This window comes from Camelus bactrianus, chromosome 3 (assembly GCF_048773025.1).
Source record: "Camelus bactrianus isolate YW-2024 breed Bactrian camel chromosome 3, ASM4877302v1, whole genome shotgun sequence".
Classification (NCBI taxonomy): domain Eukaryota; kingdom Metazoa; phylum Chordata; class Mammalia; order Artiodactyla; family Camelidae; genus Camelus; species Camelus bactrianus.
The window spans coordinates 106,322,834-106,347,894 of NC_133541.1; the positions used below are offsets into that span (position 1 = coordinate 106,322,834).

General features: G+C 41.2%; 1 protein-coding gene across 2 annotated transcripts in view; it reads right to left on the reverse strand.

The window, feature by feature from the left end:
- HTR4 (5-hydroxytryptamine receptor 4) overlaps positions 1 to 25,061 on the reverse strand; it is a 260,433-nt gene that overhangs the window by 22,521 nt on the left and 212,851 nt on the right. For both annotated transcript variants that reach the window (XM_074360903.1, XM_074360904.1), the window contains 5 exons: positions 24,287 to 24,412; positions 22,817 to 23,017; positions 5,136 to 5,289; positions 4,140 to 4,181; positions 1,028 to 1,596 (listed from right to left, as the gene is read on the reverse strand). In XM_074360903.1, the coding sequence (XP_074217004.1) occupies positions 1,028 to 1,596; positions 4,140 to 4,181; positions 5,136 to 5,289; positions 22,817 to 23,017; positions 24,287 to 24,412 (1,092 nt within the window). The remainder of the gene's footprint in view (positions 1 to 1,027; positions 1,597 to 4,139; positions 4,182 to 5,135; positions 5,290 to 22,816; positions 23,018 to 24,286; positions 24,413 to 25,061) is intronic.

Genomic DNA, 25,061 nt, shown 5'->3' on the forward strand with positions numbered 1-25,061 from the left:
CATCATACCTAGCTATTGAAATTCAACTCCAAAGTTACCCCCACCTCCATCGACCTCTGTGACCTTGGGTAAACCTCTTGACCCTTCCACAACTCTTTCACACTCCATTTCCTTTCTCATGCTGTTCTCTCTGCCTGGAATGCCTTCTGGATATCTCCTCTAAGTCTCAAATTCTTATAAAATGCTGTTCTGTTAAGTTTCCCCTGATTCCCGTAGCCAAATCAGCTTCTTTCTTACTCACATCCCTACTCTGCATCGTGTATACTTCCATTATACCATTTATCAAAGGGCATTACTATTGCATGTTTATCACTGTATTTGTTTTAATTAGTTTATCATGTTATTTTATGGCCATCTTAGGGTATCAGGTTATATGCTATTTCTACTACTCCTACTAATATTCAAACATTATTATGAGCACTTACTATGTGTCAGTCCCTATAGTAATACATTATGCTTAACTGTCATAAAAGTTCTATAAGATGGATATTATTATTATCATTTTTTTTTACAGCTGAAGAGAGTAAAAAGAACCAAGAAAAATTATACAAATGATTATTAGTGTCACTGAGAGTGAAAATAAAGACTATTTTACCACACTTTCAACCAGCACCCTAAAATACTACCTATAAATAAGAGCGGATAACATTTACTAACTTCTTTCTAGGTGTCAGACTCTGAACTATGTGCTCTGCACACTTTAGCTAATCTGATGCACACAAATGCCCTATGACGTAGAAATCATGATTATGATTCTTATTTTTTAATGAAATTGAGGTTCAGAATGGTTAAATGACTTGCCCAAGATCAAAGAACTGTGGGGGCTGAATTTGAATGGAGGCCATTCTCCCCCAGAGCCTGCTGAGCCCTTGCCCACTACTCTATTACCAGATGGCAGAATTTTCTTTTATCTTTGAAAATACTGCACACGTTTTCAAGAACAACCCATCTGGAAACAAAAACCTGGAAAGTTACCTCTTCTCAGTCATGCAAATGAACAAAATCTAACAAGCCCCGAAGCACTCACCTTAACACATGTGTGGATCCATTGATGGTTGTGGTTGAGCAGGGGACAGTCTGGCCCAGGATGGAAGGTCTGCGGTAGCGCTCGTCATCACAGCAGAGGATGATGAGGAAGGCACGTCTAAAAGACTTGTTCAAAAAGGCGTAGAGAAAGGGGTTCAACCCAGAATTGATGTAGCCAAGCCAGAGGAATGCGGTCCACACCTGCCCAGGGACAGTGTAGTCTACGAACGGATCCACAATATTGGTGACAAAGAATGGAGCCCAGCAGAGGCAGAAGCAGCCCATGATGATGCACAGCGTCTTGGCTGCTTTGGTCTCTGTCCTCATGCGATGAGTGCTGTGCTGGTCTGCCGGCTGGGGCCTGCCCTCTGAGGGGGCTCCTGCCCGCTGTAACATCTGGATCTGGTGGGCATGCTCCTTGGCTGTGACATAGATGCGACAGTAGGCCAGCACCATGAGGAGAAACGGGATGTAGAAGGCCACCACGGAGCAGGTGATGGCGTAGGGCTTGTTGACCATGAAGACACAGTACGTGGAGTTAGAGTTGTGGCTGAACTTCCTTTTGTCTATCTGAGAGTTGCAGAGAGAGGGGGAATGAGGAAGGGAGGGAGATAGGGAAGGAAAAAGTGAAGAAGCAGCAGCAGCAGGAAGGGAATGAGAAAAATTGTAAGAAAGAGAAAATGATAAAAAAAAAAAAAGAAGTTAAAAGAGGGAAGAGGAAAAGAGAAGGAAAGGGAGGGATGAATAAAAGACAAAGGTGAAGGGAAAGGGAAGAAAGAAGAAGGTTTATCAGCAAAGCTTTTCTTTTTCTTCTCATAAGCCTATGGCACACAAAACCATGATGGCAGAAAAGGAAAATGCTTTTGGCTATTCTTATATTTCATATTTTCCATATAAAGTTTAGAACTAGCTTATCAATTTCCATAAAAATCTTCTGGGATTCTCACTGGAGTTAGAATGATTGAAGAAAACTGGTATCTTTGCAATGTTAAGTCTTCCAATTCACAACATGGTAGTTCTTTCCCTTTACTTAAGTCTTTTAAAATTTATTTCAGTAATATTTTATATTTTTGTGTAAATGCCTTGCACATCTTATGCTAGATTTATTTCTAAGTATTTTTTTTATCCTATTGCAAATGTTACCATGTTAAAATTCTTATTTCTAATTGTCTGTTGTATATAGAACTTAGTGAAATTTTTTCTTTGTATATTGGCTATGTATCCAGCAACTCTGTTAGATTAGTCACTAACTAATATTTCATCTCTAGACTATTATAAATTTTTTCCATGAACATCCATGTTATCTGCAAATCATGCCAATTTCATTTCTTGCTTTCCAATCTTAATAACATTTTCCTTGCATATTGAACTTGATAAGACCTCCAGTATAATATTGAATGAAACTGGTAATAGTGGACCCCAGTGTTATAGGCCCAGTTTTAGGAGAACTTTCAACATTTTACTATTAAGTATGATACTTGCTGTAAGTTTGTCAATGCCCTCTATTTGAGAAGAATATGCCTTCTTCTCATATAAGAATGTACCCCTCTGTTCTTAGTTTGATGAGAGTTTTTTAAAAGTATGACTGGATATTGAATTTTGTCAATGTATTTTTGGCAGTAGTGAGATGATCGTGTGAGTTTTCCCTTCTTTCTTCTATTAACACAGAGAATTACCTCGATTATACTACATTCTTGAACTAAACCTCACTTGTATTGGATACTGTGATACACTAGATCCCTCTTAAAAACTGAAATAGTTCTCTTTCAACTATAAACTCTGCCTGCTGATGACTCTTTAGTTATCAGCCTTCTCTAGGAACAGTCTTTGGCTGAAGAGGGCTGTGTAACCCAACGACACTTCCCTTCCTGAGGTCAGCCTGCAACCACTGTGAATATGCATATGAATAGAGATATAAATAAATAACATGTATGATAGACAATACACCATTTCATTCACTGTGCGTGCATTTACTATCTTGTCTTACAGTATACTGTAAGGTAACAGTATACCTTCTTAGTGAACTGACAATTTCATCATTATAAAATCTCCTTCTATCTCAATATTACTTGCCATAAATTTATTTTATCACTGATAGCAGTACAGCTACACCAACTTTCTTTCCATTAGTGTTTGGATATTATATTTTTTCCGTTATTTTATTTTCAACCTTTCTGTCACCTTCTATTTCATGGGCCTCTCTTACAAGCAACATAAATTACACATTGATTGGCTGACAACCAGAGAGTGATGAGAACCTAAGCCTGTATCTTGTCTAGGAGCAAAGATTCATGATTTGCCAATTCAGTGTTTGTGGCAACTTTATAGAACCTAATTCCTGTGAATAATGAGGATCGACTGTATATGTATTGTGAACACGTAGGTTATGCTAGCTTCTCTCTAGGCAGATGCCACGTGCAAATGAGTGAAAAGATATGAAATGCAATTACAATACCATGGAGCAAATACTAGGCATGTTAATAGAAAGCAGAAGCCCCATTCCTCAGTTATATGAAATAAACAGGAGATGCTTCCATCTCACTCTCACAAAGGAAAATAATTTATTAGTTATTTCCCTTGAACACTCTACATCAGAGGGTAGGAGTGCTGGGCCCTTGTTACAAGTTCTGATGCACAGAAGCTTATACTCCCAGAGGTCTTCTCCGTTAGGGATTACGTTTAGCACACACATAAAACCACAGACTCTGGAGTCCAGTAAGCCTGGGCTTAGATACAGTCACCACCACTCCCTACCAGTTAGCTCCCTACTTTAGCTAATAACGTAACCTCTCTGATCCTCAGTTTCCTGAGGACAATGACAGGATTTACATCATAGCACTGTTGTGAGGCCTGAGGGAGATTAATGATTATACTAACATGGGGTTCAGCACATAGTAAGTATTCAACAATCGTTGGCCATTATTATTATTATTCTGCTGGAAATTTGAATTTCATTTCCCCCAAGAATGTTAAAACTGAAAGTCTGAAAGAAGAGGGATAGTAGTTAAGAAAATATCCATACAGTCTCCCTTGTACGGATCCCCTTTCACTTCTCCACTCCTCTGTCCCCAGCATTTCCTTCAGAAGCCCAAGGCACTCTTGTTCTGACATACCACATGCAAATCCTGGCCCAGTCTTGGTTTGGATATCCTTCCCTGGACAAAGAATAAGGCAAGATTAGGGGCTAGGAATGGGGTGGAGAGAAGAAGGGGCAGCTCCTACTCTGACTGGTCCTCCTGGGCCGGAGCTCACTCTCAATCTCTCCTTCCCATTCCCCTTCCTACCTTGACACCGTCCTGGGATCCATTTTAAAATGACTGCCTGACAACTTCTTTAGGGAATATATATCCCTCCTAGTGGATCCAGACCATAGCTTTCGATCTTTGTTACAAATCTGGTATTACAAATACAGTATGTCAGAGCTGGACGACTCTTAAAAGAGCATCTGGACAGGGGCTGGCAGATGCCTGGCACTGAGCTACGTGCTGCTCTCTTGCCCCTCTGGAAGACACTGTTCCCCAATAAGGACCAATGGCTCTTCCCATCACAGACCCTTTAGTGAGTGGGTCAGTGAAGGAGCTGGGCTCCGGGTCCAGCTCTCTCAACTCCTTGCCCAGGGCTCCCTTCATTCTCTGGAAGCCCCTACCCCCATGATAGGTTTTCTGTAGGTCACTGTAAGCCTTACAGAGTCACAGCATGAAACGGGATGAAGGCCTCTTGGGGCACATCACATACCTCAGGCTCTGGAGGCTTGCCTGCTAAACTCTGAATGCCTGTTCTGTTATTCACTAGCTGTATGACATTGGGCATGTCACTGCACCTTTTTTAAGCCTGAGTTTTCTCATCTGTGAAACGAGGGGAAATTATTATAATTTCCCCAAAGAGATGTTGTCAGGAATGTATGTACTTAGTGTATTTTCTGACATACAGTAAGCTTTTAAAAATGTTAGCCTGCCTTTTTTTGTTGTTGTTGTTATTGCCTGTTACTCAGACCACTATCAGAACCTTTCTTAGAATAATCACTCAATCTGACATTGTTTGTTTATTAGAATCTCAAGCAAACAAACATAGTAAGACTGTAAACCAGTGGGCTTTTTATAGGTACTCACCAAATCAAGTATGCCAATGTTATTCCAGCCTTGCATGATAGGGAGAAAAGAGATAAACATGGGGATGACCCAGCAGCCTCCCAGCATTAACGCGATGCGCAGAGGGGTCATCTTGTTCCTATAGACCAAGGGTTGGCAGCAGATGGCATAATACCTGGAGAGAGAAGAGAGCGGGTGGGTGCCACGGGAGAGGACGAGATGAGGGAGAAGGAGGGGAACACAAATGATGAGAGAGAAGAGGGGAGAAGAAGTAGGGAGGAGAAGGGAGAAAAGAAGAGGAAATATTGGGGAAAGAGGAAAATTAGATGGGAAATAGAGAATAAAAATAAGGAAAGAAGAAAAGAGAAAACAATGGGGGGAAAGAGAGGTGAGTGGGTAGCAGAGGACGGGGAGGAAAAAGGAGAGAGAAGTGGGCAACGAACAGAGGAAAGAAAAAACAATTGTACAATAAAACGTTATGTTGGCCGATGAGTTTCCGTTACTGTAAATTTAAACTTTAGGTCACACATATGAGACCATTGCCAGGTGTTGGCCCCATATCCCTCTTGCCCACCCAGTACCTGAGGAGCTCGACATACACCTGAGGGTCTGCTCTGTTTCAGGCATAGATTCAACACTATCCTCATGCCTGGGCATTTTAGAAGCTCCTGTCCAGCCCTCTGGGCCTCAGTGTCCAGACAGCTGTAGTCCTCTTGAACAACAACTGGAGGTGACCCAGGTTTGGCCCTACATCTGAGCTCTAAGAACAGTATCTCAGACTTGTCCCCATCCTCTTGGTCACCTACCTATACTGAGGTGATGCTCTCAGTCAGTGTCCCTTAAATTGTGGTCCAGAGATTCTACCCTTCTCCCCTGCATCACTCACCTGAGGGGACTTACTTAAATAGCAAGGATCCCCTGAATTAGAGTCTACTGGGGGGGGGGGGGACCTGGAGTTTGCATTTTGACAAGTGGAAGTCATTCCTGCTGTTTGCTAAGTGTGTGCAGTTCTCCCTTTTGGGCACATGCACTTCCTGACCTCCTTGTGGTTGAGTGGGGGCAAGTAATTGGTTTGGCTTATGAGCCATGAACAGAATTGACATCTGTTACTTATGGGCTGAAACATTTGTTTCTCTGATGCCAAGAATGTAAAATTCTGAGTGTTTACTGGTCTATCATTTTCTACTTACTGGCAGAAACCACCAACCTCATTCCCCTTTATCAGGGTCTGATCTTCCTCATGGGACCCTTTCTTCAACCCAGATTTTGCCTACGGTACTAGCTTTCTTCTTACCTCTACACAGAGGTGCAACTTGCCCTACTCAATGATCTTGTCTCTAACTCCCAGACTGCTTCTTGTATGTTATTTCAGTCTTGGAGACCACTGCTTCCACGCCCAGGAAGTTCCTGGCATTTGACAAAAGGCAAAATACCACGGTAGGTCTATCAGCTTCTGTCTTTGGAAGAGTCAAAGCAAAAGTGCAAAAAGAGCCTGCAGGCTAAGTCTAGTCTTTAAGATTTTATACTATTTAATGATGAGCCACTCCCTTACATTCCTCATTTTATGCAGTTCATTTTGTTAATTTTTCCCACCTCTTCTTTTCTTAATTCAGAGCATAACACATACAACGATTATATTCTTTGAAGCAGTGGAGGTAGGATGAGTTGGGAGAGAGGGTAGGATGAGGAGAGCTCCGTGTTGGAGCATAAGAAGAGAGTGCCTCAGGAGCAGGGAGGGGAGAACAATACCTTTCCCCGCAAGGCATCAAGGAGCAGCTGGCCACACTGTGCCGGAGAGCTTCCTGCGGCCAGCAAGACGTGGGATGTCCAGAGTGTAAAGGACAACAGACCAAAGAATGGGAGAGGAACTTACTTAGGAACTCATTTTCTCTATCTGTAAAACTGACATGGTAGCCAAATCTAACTAAATATAAGTCAGTAATGGATATAATCATGAATAGCTGGAATTCCTTCCACACCCCTGACTTGTAAGAAAGGCAAATTGTATCACAGTGGCACATTTTTCTGAATGGCTACATTAATAATTATCATGTTTATTAACAGAGATGACGAATCTGGAGTATATGAAAATATCCTTTCCTCACTTCCTGCTAGAGGACATAGATTAGATTTTGTACATTTAGCATCCTCCTCCTTTCTCTTGGTCAGAGCATCCCAAATCCTTGGGAATAATCTCTTCTCTGTTGCCATCTGTGTGGTTGGGAAAGTAAATCATGGGACCCTGACTTTTCCAGCCAGGGAGTGACCCAATCAGACTATCCTGGGACTCTAAATGTCATGCAGAATGATGCAAACACGAGAAAGTTGGCAGAGGCCCCTCTGTCCTCACAGTAGCTTCTTAGTGGGGCTGAGCGTGGCTCCTGCTCCTTGAATCTTTGGGAAGCCATGGTCTTGCCGCTTTGGGTCCTCATTCTACAGCTCTTCCTCTGATTAAATAAGCCATCTCATATTGTATTCCCATTGTATTCCTTTTTTGCTGAAGTTGATGTTAGGGGCTGAACTGCGTTCCCTTCCCCAAAAGACATGTTAAAGCCCAAACCCTCAGTGCCTTGGAATATGACCTTATTCGGAAACAGGATCTTTGGAGAGGGAATAAAATTAAAATGAGGCTATTCAGTGGGCCGTAATCCAATATGACTGATGTCCTTATAAAAATAAATTTAGACATAGACAGATATGCTCAAAGAGAAGATGGCCATATGAAGATGGAAGGTTGAAATGGGGTTTCTACAACCCAAGGAACACCAAAGATTGCCAGAAAAACCACCTGGAGCCAGGAAGAGGCAAGGAAGAATCCTTTTCATACAGGTTCAGAGGGAGCAGGGCCCTGCTGACACCTTGATTTCAGACTTCTAGCCTCCACAAATGTGAGATAATAAATATCCTGTTGTTCCAAGCCACATAGTTTGTGGTGCTTTGTTAATACAGCTTTCACAAAAGCTAACAGAGTTGGCTAAAGGCGGTCTTGATTACTTGCAACCAAAGAATCTTGCCTCAGTAAAAATGGTTTTGAATGCCAGGTCTTTCATAGAGGCTTAGTTCTAAGTAAGAATATCTTTGTTTTTATTCAATATACCTCCAGATCATAGCTCAAACCATAGCATCCTTTCATTTACCAACCCAAAGAAGTCAATCAAAGGATAAGTGAACAACAGACGCTGCCCTATTTTTGCTGAATAATTTGTACAATTTATAGTTTTTGAGGTTTGGAAATGGTGCCAAGACATTGGGTAAAGACAAGCCTTTAGGAATTTTGGTTGGATCTCCAGTCTCATATAAATCCAAAAGTTCAAAAAGACAAAGCCAAATTAAACATCTTGCAGGACGAAAGGTACGTCTGAGGAAGAAAGATGAAGATTTTCTCCGATTTCCATAAGTGGATGTAGATATTTAGACGATTATATTGGGAAGACCATAGAATCTACAGAAGAGGACTTTGAATATATGGTTATACTCATGTTCTTAATATTGTTATAAAAGCCTTTCTTTCTCAGTCTAGCTTGGCCAGGGAGATTGTCTGATTCCCATGGCAAGATGAACATACTGTGGGAAATAAGATCTCCCCAATTTCTGCTGCCTAAATGTTCTGTACTTTAATTTGCATTACCCTAGGCTACCAGAAGCTGCTTCTACAGAGAAATAAATAGTGGTGACAGGTTTCCTTCTAAAGTTCAACTTTAAGGGGGATGGATACACATTCTACCAATCCCGTACACATTTACGTACAAAGTTTGTGTCCTGGACAATGAATGCCTGGAATAAAGTTGCATGAACAGCTCATTCCCCAGGTGGCTAAGGTGGGACACAGCCATGGTTTCCTGCACAGACAGCTTAGAAAGTTACTCTTGCATAATATAGGGTGGTTGGGCAAGCCTGGGAAAAAATCCTTTATTTTCTACTTTAACAATTAGCAATAGGGGAAAAAATAATTTTATACTCTTTATTTATTAGAATGATTGAATTGTGAATGATAGGGAAAGATGAATAAGAAAAATACCAACTTGTGTCTCCATATGTGTTTTTACTTAAATATTCTCCTCTACATCTTCAGTCTGGTGCCATGTCTTATAATAAACATAATTTGATTTTCAAGCAGCATGGTGTCGAGAATATAAGGTTTTTATCTGGAGCTCAAATTAGAGCATTCACTTGACTTTATGGGTCCAAGGCCTTGGCACCTCTGAAACAGCTGCCATAAATAAGCCACCTAATGTCCTTCTAATTTCTTTCCTCATATCTTTCTAATCTTTGCTTTCTAGCAAAGAATCTAAAAAAAAAAAAAAAAAGACATTCTCTTGAAGGCTGCATTCAAGAATCTAAAGTATGTGAAAGTAAATATCACTGAGTAAAAAGATTAATAAATATTGAGTCTCAATGTTAACTAATGGAGCTTCCTTAAAGTTCTAGCTTTTGTCTATAGATCGAGGACCAGACAGAAATGGGATAATTTCATTTTTACCTACCATAGTTGCTTTTTAATATCTATATTTGGATTATATTATCCATGCTAATAATAAATATATTTGTTGCATTATGAACCATCCCCAAAACACACATAAGACACTAATAGACAAAAGTAGTTAGTTAAATCTGCAAGTTCTTTGGAGTTTAGGCAAAATGTGCTGCTTAAGTTAATAAAGAGCAACTCTCCATTTACTTATTAAGAGCTCTACTTGTATTATCTCATTTAGTCCTCACAAATACTTCTGAAACAGGAATTCTAAATGCACCCATTTCACAGATGAGGAAACAAACAGAGAAATGTCAGGATTTGTCCAACATCCCACAAGTGGTAAGAAACAAGCTGGGATCCAGCCCAGGCAGCCTGACTCAAGGGCCAGGATGTTAATCTCATTACTATCACTTCACTCTGCCACCTCCCTGAAATTCCCAAAGGATTATTCTAATGCTTTACAAGCCACTTTAGAAACAATCAAAACATAAAAACACTGAATCTCAGAACTTGAAGGATCCTCAAAATCTTCAAATCCTCAAATTCCCTCTAAAATGAGGTACATCCAAACCTGCATGAATGCACTAAGGAGTGGGAATTCGCCAAGTCCTACACAGTGCATTCTAAACTTAAGGCCATCCTGAAGTTAAAAAGTTTCCTCCAAAGTTGATTTTCTGTAACTTTCAGTTTTACCTTCTGGCTCAATTTAAAACTTCTGTCTCTAATTCTTCTTCTGCATAGTGGTCGCACAGACTTCTGGAGAGAATATTTGCACTCCTCTGAAGTCTTACTTTCTGCAGGTAAAAATATGCCCAGTTGTATTCAGCCAGGGTTGATTTTGTTTGCCAAAGGCTATTTGGCAGCCTCTGGAGACGTATTTTGTTGTCATAACTGGAAAGGGTGATGCTACTGGCATCCAGTTGGTAGAGGTCAGGGATGCTGCTAAATATCTTACAAGGCACAAGACAGCACCCACCCCAACTCACCCAACAAAGAATCATGTGGTCTACAATGACAGTAGGGACACAATTGAGAAACCGGTTCAGAGGAGGTGATTTTCACCAACAGCGGGGGCCCCATGCCCTCTGCATGTGCTGTAGTGTCCATCCCTCCTAGAAGTGGGAGCCACAAGGAGAGCACAATATTCTGATGCATTCTACACAGACCAGAGAAGATTAGTACACCACCTTCCACTCTGCCCACCCTAACTTAATACAAGCTGGGGGACACCCAGCAGTACAGTACAAGACCCCTGCACAATGAGTGACCAAGGAGCTAGGACAGGAGGTGAGAAAAGTCTATCTCTAACTGATTTATAAGTTTCAGAGATGTTGGCCTGTTCACAGTTGTATCCCTAATGCCTAGTATGTACTAGATATAGAGCATGCTCACAAAAGAGCTGAATGAATAGCAAACCTTTCATCACAACCAATTAAAGTGTGGGACCAAGTTATGGGGATGTGAAAGGTCAGCTCTAGCAGGGGGATGGGGACAGGCTTTCTACAAAAAGTATATTTTAAGTTGAATTTTAGAGACTGGGTAATAATGGCGGAGGCGAAAGTGTAATCCAGGGGCTATGAAGAGTGCAGAAAAAGGCCCAGAGACAGGAAATTTTATGGAGATACACACACACACACACACACACACACACATATATATCCATATATCTACATAGCCATATAAATATAAAAAGAGTACAAGTTAACTGGATGGGGGCAGGTCTCAGAGCACTGATTCTCCAACCACAGTGTGCTTCAGAATCACCTGCAGAGCTTGTTCAAACACCCGTTGCAGGTAGATCTTGACTGCAGTCCAAGAATTTGCATTTCTGATATGTTCCCAAGTGATATTGTTGCTGGTGGTTCGGGGGCTACATTCTGAGAACCACTGTCTTCCAGGTTTTGAATGCTATGCTAGGAGGAGTCAACAACAGTTTTTTTTGAACTGAAAAATGTCCACCACACTCAACACTGCCACATGCTCTACTAAAAAGAACTGAATTACAACAAATTCAAGAGAAAGTGTAGTCAGTTCACAGGCTAAGTGCATAGTATTTATCAGAGAAAGCAATTGTGTTTCATCTCGGGACTAGAGCAATCTATAAGATCTATTCTCTAGACTTCCATTGGACAATTCCCATTCTTCTGTAACTAGAAAACCTTTACAAAGTGGTTAAGTGAATGTTCAAATGACAAGTGAGGTTCCAGATGGCCAAGATTATCTGAGATGTAGCAAGGGTATTTACAAAGTAATTTCTTATGCAAAACACTTCAAAGTATTGCTCACAAAACTACATTAAAATCCCCTTTGGTAGACCAGCCACCAGCTTCCCCATCCGCAGCCACATGTAAATATGTGATCAAATTGCTTTTAAATGTCTCTGGGGACACAATTTACTTTGACAACTCTTAGAAGGCAGCAGTATATTTTAAGTTCCATGCTAATCACTTCCCTGCTTCTCCTGCAATTAAGAAAACTCTTCCTCACTTCCTGCCTTTGCAACCACAGGGAAGGCAGAAAGAGCAAGGAGAACAACCTGGGACCCTAAAATCTCAGAGCCAGGGATCTTAGCAGTCTTTGCATCCAGGTGCCAACTCTCTCTGCCTTTAGCATTTATTAGTCTGTTTATCAGTCTGTCAGGATCAGTTACTTAACCTCTCCAAGATCCAGTTTCCTCGTCTGTCAAGTGGGGAACATTATGTTCCCCTCTTTGATTGGCTGTGAAAATTGATGGAATAATATGTTTAAAACTTAGAAAGTTCCTGGCACATAAAGCTTAACAAACAGCAGCTACTATCTTTACTCCCAGCCCCTCTGATCTTACATGTACACATATATTTGTTTCATAAACGCTACTGTAAACAAATTCAAATATACTTTGGAATCAGGGCCCCTAAATTATTTGACAAATAAAATAGAAGACACCGCGTTCCACATCTCTCCCGGCAGTTGATTCTAAGAAACAAAAAGATACGTGAGTTGGTCTCTAAAGGTGAATGGAAACAATGAGACCATATTGGCTGCAATCAGTGGAGCTGATTATGTGTAGCCTCCTCTGATGGACCCATTCCAGGTCCAGCCCTCTTATCTGAGATGGCTAAAGACAGCATCCTGAGTGATCACTGAGACCAAATCTCTAATCAAGATCAATGAAAGAAAGAAACGTCAACCATAGGAGAGAAGGATGAAGCAGCAGCTGGCTGCTAAGACCTCAGTGTTGGAATGGAATCAGAAAACAGAAACCTTTCACCATGGTTATTTTCCACAACGCCTAATGTAAAAAGCACAAGGTATTCATCTTCAAGATAAGGGGATGAAGAACTCCACTGAATCAGTAAACTTAGGATTGACAAGGGACATTCTGCCTTTAGCTATCAAATCAGCAAGTTCTAGTCCCAGCTCTTTCATGGATGTTTCTTATGACTTTGGACAAATCACTCTGAGTCTTTCTGTGTTTCCGTTGTCTAGTGTGTAAACAGGGTATAGGTTACATCCAAGTTTTGGTAAGAGGTTGTAGTTGTAATGGAATAAAGGTGGCCACAAATTCTTTGACACTTCTCCCAACCAGAGATGAGGAGTCTGCCCCATTCGCTCACAAATGGGCTGCCCTGGGATCACTTTGACTAATAGAGCACATTAAAAGTGCTGGATGCCAGGCCCAGGCCCAGGCCCAGTTTTTAAGAGGACTCTTGGTTTCTCAGAACCAGGAGCTGTCACATAAAAAATCTAATAGGTATCAATATGAGATCACAAATAGGGACCCCCATGGACAGAGAGAGAAGCCCAGCTGAGCCCAGCCTTCCAGATGACCTCACCAAGATGCCATGTGTGTGATACACTGTGTTGGGCCCTCCAGGCCTGTCCAGTCTCCAGCTAAATACCACCAAATAACTTCAGACAAGCCCAAGTGCCTGATGCACAGAACTGTGAGATCTAATAATACATTATTATTTAAGCCACTAAGTTTTGGGGTACATGTATTATGGCAACAGACAATCACAACAGGGGTAAACAGGTAACACATAGTCTGGGGTAACTGTGGGGTTCGCTGGGCTGTAGTCTTCCCTCCAGGAAGTGATCCGTGTTTTGTGGCAGAACTCTAGAGCAAGAGACTTATTTTTCTGCTCTTAGTAACTGGTTTTGTTATATTTTAGTTCATTCAGTCCCACTTTGGAGAAGTGGAGAAGGGAGTAAAGCAGCAGTAGCTTCATGAAAAACCTGAAGGCCTTTCCCTCTGGTCCCAAGAGGCTTGACAAGCTGCCAGTCACCTGGAGGATCAATAAAGAGACCCCGGCGGCGACATTCACCAGGAGCCAGGGACAGGAATGTGGCTGAGAACGCAGCCAAGAGCGGATACAAAACTGTGGGTTCCAGGAAGGAAAACCTGTAGGGGTGTGGGGACAGGGAGAGACACCTTCCAGTCAGAGATCTTCTGCAGGACATCAGATCAAGCCTTTGCAAGAATCATAATCCCACGTGCAACCTGCAGATTTAATTATACTATGTTCTTCTCTGTTAAACACACTTCTAGACCTTCACAGTAAGAAAACTTGCAGGGAGGGGGATATCAGCTGTCTAGGTAGGTGTCTTTCGGAGTGATTACAGATGAAAGGAAAAAAGATCATCGGCCAAAAATGTCAGCTGGAAACATTTGAGTAGAGTTAACAGGACACACACAAAGGTTACCTTACCAAGGTATACTTTATGACACATATGAATTGATCAGTCTGCTAGCAGATACTGGATAACTGTCCCACTGACCCTTTCAGATTCAACCCAAGGGTAACATCCCTTGGAAGGTTCTTTCTGGCCCCAAAAAGCACAGGAGGAGACTCTTTTCTGTCAGAGATAGGGTTTGGCTCACCATCTGAGGCCTGTTTTTTTTTTCCCTCCCCGGCACTCTGTATATATCTGCAACATAGTATTTCTCTAACTGTATTACAATTGTCCACTTACTTTTCTGCTACAATGACTATTTCTGCTTTACATGCCATCCATTGTTTGAGAGTACACTCTGTGTCAGGAAGTGTATTCTATGCTAAATATAATTCGATATAATTCCTACAGCAACTCTGAAAGACAGCTCTCATCATCCATATTTTAAATATGAGGAAACTAAGGCACAGAGAATTTATTCTAATTGCCCAGCATCACATGGCCAGGATATGGTAGAACTGGGACTTAAAACTCACAGCTGTCAAAGTCCATGCCGTATAAGCATGCATATGCAGGCCCTATAAGCTTTCTGAGCTGAGATCACACAGAAAAAGACATATTTAAAGATGAAGCTGACATAAGATAATACATAGGAATATTAATTAAGAAGCTACTTCAAATAATCCAGAAATGGGATGGAAAAAAAAAAGAACAAGGAGGAGAAAGATGGATTTTAAAGTTATCTATAGAAATATAGCTATGATTTGGCATCTGGCTGGTCATGGTTGATAAGTAAAAGTTTCCCTCAAAGAATTACACTTAAATGACTAAAAAGTGACTAGTAAATGCACTGTGATGTACAAAAGGAAGAAGATATTAGTTTATGATGGAAATTTCCACTTTGGGTTGAGAAGAGAGAAAGATGCTTAAGGCAAGATGTTGAACAGGCAGCTACCTGTTCAACAGAGCCCGGAGGACCCAGCACAGGACAACATTGCAGGAAGGACAAGGGCAGAGGTGCAGGTGAAGCCACAGGATGAGTGAGCTCTCCACAAAAGAGAGGCAAGATACCCAGGGCTTTGAAGGCTGAGGGTGTAATCTTGAAGGACACTCAGCTATGCAATAGGAGGAAAAAGACAACTATCAGTGTCTGGGAAGGCGCCCACAATAGCCACCAGGAATTTGTATTTAGAAAGGAAAGCAATATTGGAATAATACTTGTGGCTAACATTTACTGAATGCTTACTAAGTTATATTCTTTGTATACACTCAGTAATTTAGTCTTCCCTAACTCCAGATGGAATATATTAGTATGGACACAATTTTACTGATGAGAAGGTAAAATCCAGAAGGTTTAAGAAATTTCCTCAAGATCTAGAATACAAACTTCTTATTACCAGTGGGGAGTGGGGTGGGAAGGGACAGACTGGGAGTACAAAATTTGTAGATACTGACAGGCATATGTAGAATAGATAAACAAGATTATACTGTATAGCACAGTGAAATAAATACAAGATCTTATGGTATCTCACAGCCAAAAAGAATGTGACAATGAACATATGTATGTTCATGTATAACTGAAAAATTGTGCTCTACACTGGAAATTGACACAACATTATAAACTGACTATAACTCAATAAAATAAAATAAGACATTTTCTCAAGATCACACAATTGATAACTGGTCAAGCTGGGATTGGATCCAGGCAGCCTAGCACCATAGGCCTCATTCTTAACCACTTGCTATATTGGGACATCTAAAAGGGTAGAAAAACTAACACCAAAGTCATATCAAACAACCACAAGTCACATCTCAGAGCATTCTAGGCTCAGCTAAATGTGCCTGGAATGGCCACTGTGGACTTGTAAGAACACAGGAACAGATGAGAGGAAGACTGACTCTCAGGGAGCTGGTAGTCTAGTGTGAGACAAAGAAACCAGTAAACCAATAAAATGAGTGATCACTGCAATGCTTATATTTAACATTCTAAGCGAGCTCAGAGAAAGAAACAATACATCTTTGGGAATGAAACCCAGTCAGTTGGTGGACAAGCTGACACATCTGAGTAGTGAAGAAGGATTGGATGTTCACCAGGAGAAGAAAAGGAACTCAAGACACAGGTACAACATGGAGTTACGAGGAAACACAGCACACTCAGGAAATGATAACAGACACTCATGGGTGGGAGTTGAGATAGGAAAGACACAGACTGAGGATAATGCTGGGGAAAGCCCTGAAAAACAACCTAAGAATTGAGCCTCTATTACCGAAAAATCTCTGGAGCTTTGCATATGTTATTTTCTGGAACTGTTGCTCTCCGTACCTCACTCTCTCCCCCTTCACTTACTGGCATCTGCATCATCCACAAATCCCAGCTTCAGTATCACTTCTGAGAGCTCTCCCTGCATTGGCAGTCATGTGCTCCAACAAATTCCTTGACTTTTCCTTACTCTATTTTACTATATAATTTTTCTGTAATTACCTATTTACTATGTGTATTCTCCACTAGACTAAAATCCCTGTGATTCAGGGCTTTTCTGATTATTCACCACTGTTCTTCCAGTGCTCTGCTCCCAGCAATTAGTAAGCACTCAATAAATACTGGATGAAATGACTATAAAAATAAGATTTCATATCCCCTAGCATGAAATTCAACTTAACAAATATCACCATTAGGTAATGGCCTTGCCCCCAAAGAGTATGTAAGAAGGGATAACTTATAACATGCATTCCTTGCAGAAATGTATTTCAATCCTATTGGGAAAACAAATGTAATTGTGTGACACGAGTTCACAGTGACAGACATTTTTCATTTACACTTTATAAAATTGAGTTATGCTCCAGGGAGATCATTAAGAAATGCAGGCACACTTATCTCCAGCACAGGATGAAATATGCAATCTTTGAGTCAGAATTGTATGTTTTACAAGCAAATCTGTTTCAAAAGAAAATCTGTGACTGAGAAACTGTTGGAGAAATTTTGCAGATAAAACACATCAAGTTCCTGGGCTGCCAAGAGGAAGAGTGACAATTCAGTTGGACACATCAAAGAGAAAACTTTGCAATGCTATAGAGAATGGTATACTCAGTGAAGTGACATAGATTTTTTAAAAGGGAACTGCATTTGAGCATGTACGTCGAAGTACAGCGTGATCAGAGAAGGAGCATCAGAATGACTAAAAGTCTGAAAAGCATGGAATATGAAGCCTGTGGAGGGATCTAGAGAGACCTGGCTTAGCATAAAGAAGACTCGGGAATGACACACCTGTCTTGTTGTGGAGGCTCCGTAAAGATACCTGGAAGCCCCCTTTGCTTAGCGTAAGAGAAGTTGGTATCTGCTATTTTTGTCTGCCTAGCATCCCTCTCTCCAGAGGGAAATGCCATTCTCCTGTGACATATGCTTCTGGTAAAACCAGCAACAGTGCCTCACCTCTGCCCAGCAACCAGATGCGTCATCCTCACACCACGATGATTGGTCAAGAGGAGAGTATCTGACTCAAGCAAAGCCAACCGAAGTTCTTCCATGAGAAACAGCATTTAGGCTTCTCTTCCTTGCACTCATGAGTTAAGGGTGGTTTAAGACTCATGTTGTCAATGGCTGTTTTTCTGAAACCAGACTGAGAATGGAGCCAACAAGAAAACAGCACAGGGGCAAAGAGGGAGAGATATAAAGATAGAAACATACATAGAGAAATCGAGGTAGAGAGGGAGATACAGAGAAAAAGAGAAGGAAAGAAAGAGACAAAGAGGAGATGAAGACATATACAAAGGGAGAGGGCTAGACTACATGACAGTATTCAAACCCTGAAGAGCCATGTCTGAGCCCTGACTTTTCAGCTATGAACCAATCAATTTATTTTCTGTCACACGCTGCTGAAAAAGATCTTACTAATATATGACATGATAAGCAAGTTGATAAGAACACTGCACTCAGGAAATTCCTTAGGATATGTAAAGAGAAAGCTCTCCTCAAAGCCTTATTTAAAACATAAATCTATTTGAGTAAACTAAAAATATACTCACATAACAAGTCTGCTTATTGCATACAAAATGAATCGAATTTACAGGGGGCCACTATTTAAAGTTGTTAACCCTAGGGTATAAGGAAAGGAAGAATGGGGGACATTTTTATGTTCTACTTGTGAAATGATGGCATTTTAAAAATAATGCTCAGGTATTATTGTTATGATTTTTTTTAAACTGTGATGATTAGAAAAGATCTTGTAGATCAAACACAAGATCATGAACTGGCAGGGAGTGAAGAGAAGATAAACGTGAGGGTCCTCAGGAGAAAGAATCTGCCCACAGGAGATACGAGGGCTCCCTTTGCGGGAGAATCTAGGGCATTTCATGAGAAAGCAGAAAGAACATGCTGGTCAGAAAGACTTCCACGCTCCCCACCTTGCTCCGACCTCAGAGGGAACACCTACCACCAAAGTCCTCACGTTCTCAGTGACTTGAGGAATGTGCTGTCCCAGGAACGCTCTCAGCTAAGAGGCTACTGCGGATACTCTCACATTTGAGGAGTGCTAACTTCTAGCAAAGAGAAAGCTAAAGTTTAAAATGTATATTTCAGAAATTAGTAATAACAGAGGGCCCCAACTAAAATCTAAATGACCGTCCAGCCTAGCCAGTACAGCTCCCACTGCCCCCATATAACCATTGTTAACAATTTGGCACAATTTCATTCATACTTACTATCTCTCACACTCACTCATTCATGGACACTCAGATACAAACATCTATATATTTATGTTACAAAAGTAGAATTACTCTAAACATTAATGTCTGAAATTTGCCTTTTTCCTCACATAATATACCAGTGATCCTTCTGGGACAATACACATATCTATTCCTCGTGGTTTTCAACAGCTGCACTATATTCCACTTTAAACCAGTACTCTATTATACTTGGTTAGTTTTCATTTACCAGAACCTTAGATTTAAAATTATCAATTATATGTAAAGCTTTAATGCAGTCTTTGAGCTTCCCTGACCCATACTATATGATGCATGTATTTTAATTATGTTTTGGAAATTATTTCTAATGAGTCAATAAACTTTCATTAATAGGATTCAATTTTCAAGGCACCAGGAAGCACAGTGGAAGAAGAATGCTCATTGAAGAAATGCATCTTATAATATTAATGGAACCTTGCATTTTACTTTGCTCCAGGGGTCTGCCATCTAGGTGGAATTAGGAACCAAGTTATGACTATTCTTGCTTGAGAGACACTACCCTATGTCAGTCACCCAAAAGACTCAGAGCAGCTTTAGAGAGGAGGACACAACATCTTGCCAGGAGCCACATGGCAAGCGGTAACATCACACCTCCCTGAGACACTCACTCTGTACTTCAGCCCAGCCCAGCCCTACCCAACTGTCATGCTGGGAGGAACACAGCAAAACAGAAGCTAGATGATAAATACAATCATACTCTTTCAGGCTAAAATGTCCTGTAACATCAGAGTGGAACTTCCACCTCAAGGAGAATATCACTCTTGGGACAGGGAATGATGGAGATAACTGGCAAGCTTTCCAAGCTCCCAGAAGAAAACAAACCACTTGACTGTATTTAACTTATGATGTTGGAGTTCTGATGTTCACTATCAGAGAAGGAAATGGAATTATTGGCAGCACTGCTCAAAAAGCAGATGTGCTCAAGACTCCATTTGTTCAATGGTGTTTACAAGATACCTAAATCAGTGTTTATGTAATTACTGGTTAATTGTCAATCTCCCAATTAAAAGGTAAATTCCATGAGGGTGGGGGTCTTGTTCTTACTCATATCCTTGTGTTTTTTCCCACTGGGGAAGATAGAGACATTTAAGAAAAAATTAAAGAGAAATTAACTATGGTTTTAATCACAATTTCCCTAAGTTCTCACAGGAGAATGACAGGTTTGATTGAGTAGAGAGGACTTCTGCAAGGAAGAAAGGATTGAGCTAAAATGTGAAAGGACATGCAAGAGAAGATGGAGCAAAGAAGCTTTCTAGGCAGAGGTATGAGCCAAGGCCCTGTGGTGGATGAACACAGAACACTGGAAAAAAAGAAAGAAGGTCAAGGTAGTGCAGCCTAGAGAGTGAGGCTGCTGAAGGTCATGCAGTGAGGCTGGGGACACAGACTGGAAACAGAGGGAACAAAACCCTACAGGCCAAGGAGTTTGGTCTTGTCCTCAGTGCAATGAAAAGCCATTGAAGAGTTTTAAGCAAAGGAACAATGAGATCAGAGTTGCAGTGTTATAAGATGGCTGTGAGATCTTATAAGTATCAAGCGGATTAGAGGGAGATAAAACAGATGTGGGGGAAAATTAGGAGGTTGTTGCCATGACACGCAAGAGAGGATATTAGTTTGGACTAGGATGGTAGACATGGGGAGAAATAGTTTAGGATCTGTTTAGGAAGGAAAATCAATAGGACTGGTCATTATGTAAATGTTGGGAATAAGGAAAGACTGCATTAAGAATAACTACCTAGTTTCTGGATGTGGCAGCTGCTTGGAGAAGCTATTCACTGAGAAAGAAGTCCAAGTTTGGTAAGAAAGATCATTGGTTGTGCAAACAGTTACAAGAAATTGAAATTAACACTCACTAACATTGAGGGCTGTGCCAAACTGGGCCAATGTTATGCCTTAAACGGATCATCTAACTTAAACCTAAATGTGATCCTATTAAATAGGTGTGATTGCCCCCATTTTTAGAGGTGAAAAAACTGAGACTCAGAAAGGCTTAGTAACTTATTGCCATTCTCAGAGCTAAAAATTGGCTGAGCTGAGATTTGAACCCAGACCTCAGTTCTAAAGCAGATGGCTCTTAGAGACAAGCCCATTCTGCTTCATGACAACTCAGGCCTACTCAGGGAAAATTTCACAATTTCAGAAGAACTTGACAGTCAGTCTGGAATTCTGAAGCCAAACTGTCCTAGGAAACCTTCAATTCTTTTCTCAAGGCTGCCCCAAGTAAACTGTCCACATCAGGAAGATGATTGCACACTCCCCCGATTCTTCATTCCCCACCCAGTTCTCATCTTCCCCTGGCTTTGGGCCAAACCTCAGGGTTACCTCCAGTTGCCCTGATCTCCCCAGCTTTGCCTTCTCCAAGTTCCTGTAACACTTACAGTCTCATCACTTATTTTGGCAATGATCACGTGCAGGCTACCCTGCAGGATTTCCATATATTTTATACTTCCTCACATTTTGTTTTTTCTAACGTGAACTTTTTTACAGAATATACTGTCTTAAAAAATCTCTCAGGCCATGAAGTCAGATTGTTGTAAATAAGCTAAATAAACACAAATTTCAAACTGTGACACTGTGGTTCTGGCTGTCAACCAATAGCTCAGTTTTACCAATGCCATTATCTCTAGTTGTTGAGTGGAGTCTCATTATTCATGCATTTAACTTACTCATTCATCTGTACGTTCATGGCAGAGCAAGAAAGAGAGAACACGCTCAATGCAAACAGCGCGGACCATTACACCTGCCATTCCAATCAATAAGCACCTGTCCCATAAAAATAGGTGTTGAGTGTGCTGTTCCCTCACCTGCTTTCAGTCCCTAAGGATTTTTCCAGTGTGAGTAATTATCTGGGAAAACTCTGATTTCAGTGTATAAAGGCATATATTTTAAACACACCACAATCTCTAATTATAAGTCAACTAGTCTCCCTATTTCTCTATTAAAGGAACAGTCACCTATCCCACGACTAGGGAGAAAAATGGGGTTTGCTGAACTACTCAAGAGACAGTAAGAGATTTTCCCCAGCAATTCTGATAACATATGATTTTCACACCATGCTTTCTTTTGGGAACTACCCCCAAAAGATAAGACTAAGTGATAGTAGCATATGTTCGAGTAATCATTTGACTTTTAAACTGAATTCTGCCTTTATTAATTAATACAACTGAGCAGGAACTGGAAAATGAAAAGTGCTGATACAAATGATAAACATATACCTCCAACAAATGAGGCAAAGCTGGAAATTATTAGGGCTCCTGAAGTCAAATGTGAAGAAAAAAAAAACCACAGTTATGCAATAGTAATAAAATGTTAGCCATGGGTCCAAAAAGCAAACAATTACTGAGGATTTTATAATTTTCTGGAAAAGAGCCTCCAGAGTCACAGGCACATACCTAAAGATGCATATAAAATTATGATGCAGGCACATTTTCAGAAGGTCGTGTTCAAACAGAACACTATCATTCTGAGCCACCCTGCTGCCAGCTGGGCAGATAGATTAATTCTTGCCTCTCAGCACCCTCAGATTTGTTCATGCCATCAGTATATAATTGAGAGCTCTATCTATGGGAAATGTGATTGCCGGTACCTGACACTATGTAGATTGCAAGCGGGTTCCAGGCCTTACTCACCTCTGTGTCTGCAGGGCCGTAGAGAGTGCCTGACTAAAAGTGGGCAGTGTACAAAAGCTGCAGACTGAATGAATAGTGAGTAGCCAGATTTACCTCTCTGACATTCATTCCTCTAATGAATTAGGGAAGAAACAAAGACAGCCCAAAAGCCACCAGGTTGTTGTCTCCTGTATGGAAATCCACTACGCACACGGCTTTGGCCTTACCTATCCAGAGAAATGCAGCACAGGTGAAAAATTGATGCTGTTGTGAGTAGGACGTCAAGAGATGTCCGGACAAGGCAAAACATCTCCCCATAGATCCAGATGTCTTGAACCAGCTCAATGGCACCAAATGGCATCACCAGCACTGACACCAGCAAATCCGCAAAGGCAAGAGACACGATGAAGTAATTGGTTTTTATTTTCCTGCGGGTGAAAAAGTGTAAGGGAGGAGGCAGGGAGAGGGACAAGGGATAAGATTAGGGGGAAAGAAGCAGAAGAGAAAAGAGGGGAAAAGGGAAGCAAAGAAAGAAAGAAGGGAGGGATGAAAGAAAAGTGAGGTGTGAAACATTCTGTGAGATTATTTCCCCTTCCATCACATGCATGGTCTGGCCACTTTGGACTTCTCCAGACTCCCTTACACCAGAAGCCCTTTCTTGCCCTCCCTTTCCCTCCCTTATGGCTACATTGGCCTGACTTGAGCCCCCTGTGCACGAAGTCCCTCTTAAGAGTCTTTCCAGGATGCTCTCTCTCCCCACCGATGGCTTAGCTACACCCCATCAGCTCTTTAGCCTTGGTTTGGTCCTTCTCAGGAACCCTCCCAAGGTACCCCCCTATACACACACAAATGGTGTCAAATTCCAGTTTCCCACTCACACTATCATGTGTCTCACATTTTCAACACTTGTCAGAATTTTGTTTTTACACTGTCTTGATTAACACATGTGTGGAAGGCAGCAGATGAGGTAGGACTGCATCTTTTGTCCCCTTTTATGGTCTGGTGGCTCTTAATCTAGGCTGCACACTAGAATCATCCAGTAAATTTTTCTAAGTATGGTACCAAATCTCACCCCAGGTCAGTTAGTTCAGAGATTCTGGGTGATTAACCCACCTACCCACCCTCAAGGTTGCCAGATAAAATATAGGATGCCCAGTTAAATTTGAATTTCAGATAAACAATGAATAATTTTCTAGTATAAGTATATCCCAAATATTACATGGAACATACTTATGCCACATATTAGTAATTTTAAAAGGTCTTCAAGAGGTTCTAATTACAGCCAGGGCTGAGAAGGATGAAGTGGAAAGAGCAAAAGACCCAGGTATAAATCCTAGATCAGCCACTAGCCAGCTACTCTCTCTCTGAACCAACGAAGTGGGGAGGTTAGATTAGATGTTCTCTCAACAACTGTATATATAGTGATCACAACTATTACAGAAAAACAAAGTTGAACATTGGAAAAAAGACAGGATCGAAATGTACTTACATGTTTATACTGGTTACGTCAGAACAGAACTATGGGATTATGCATGATTTTTTCCCCTGTTCCATTTTCCAAACATCATTTCCATGTAATTTTTTTTCCTTTCATAATTACAAATTACAATGGAAATTATTAATTCAGACCCCAGCTCTCCAGGGAGAGCCCAGAACTCCATGCAGGATTCCTCACGAGGTTGCCTCATGTGACTCACCTGAGCTGCCTGTCCCTGCACACAGCCACCATCACTAGCAGGTTCCCCAGGATAGCCATCAAGATAACCGCTGAGAGAAATGTGAGCAGCACAACCTTCTCCACAGACCCAAAACCCTCCTTGGAACTGGAAGACACATACACACACACACACACAAACACAAAGAATTGAAGGAAACTCTGAGACACCGGAAAGAAAATTAATCTTTTCCTAATTCATCTTTAGAAAGGTCACTTCACCATTAGCAGCTGCAGCACACATTTACTGTGTGAACATATGCCAATGTCTGTGCCTGTCGCTTTATGTGTTATCCTAGTTAACTCCTACATGATGAGAAGGAAGAGGCTCAGAGAGGGGAGTCAACTACCCTGAGATTGTACAGTGATTCTGCATCAGAGAACCTGAGGCTTTCCTTCAGAGCACTTACCTCAGCTTGTGCTCAGAAATGTATTTGGTTGATTCCTATTTGATGCATCTACTCAACTAGGTTGTAAGCTCCATGAGGCAGGGAACTTATCTGCTTTATCCACTGACAAATTCGATTTCAATGCGTCATTCACATTTATCAGATGAAGGAAAGATGGTGTTGGATGAGTGAATGATGGTAACTTGAACTAGGATCTGTATGAATACAAAGGCCACCCTGTTTTCAGTTCCCCATCCCAGCCCATGCAGAAACTGCTGTGGGCAGGTGACCTGTCCCAGGAACAGGTCATGGCTTAAAGGTTGCTCTTATATGACTGACTTGGACAAACTGATCTCAGATTCAGCCAAG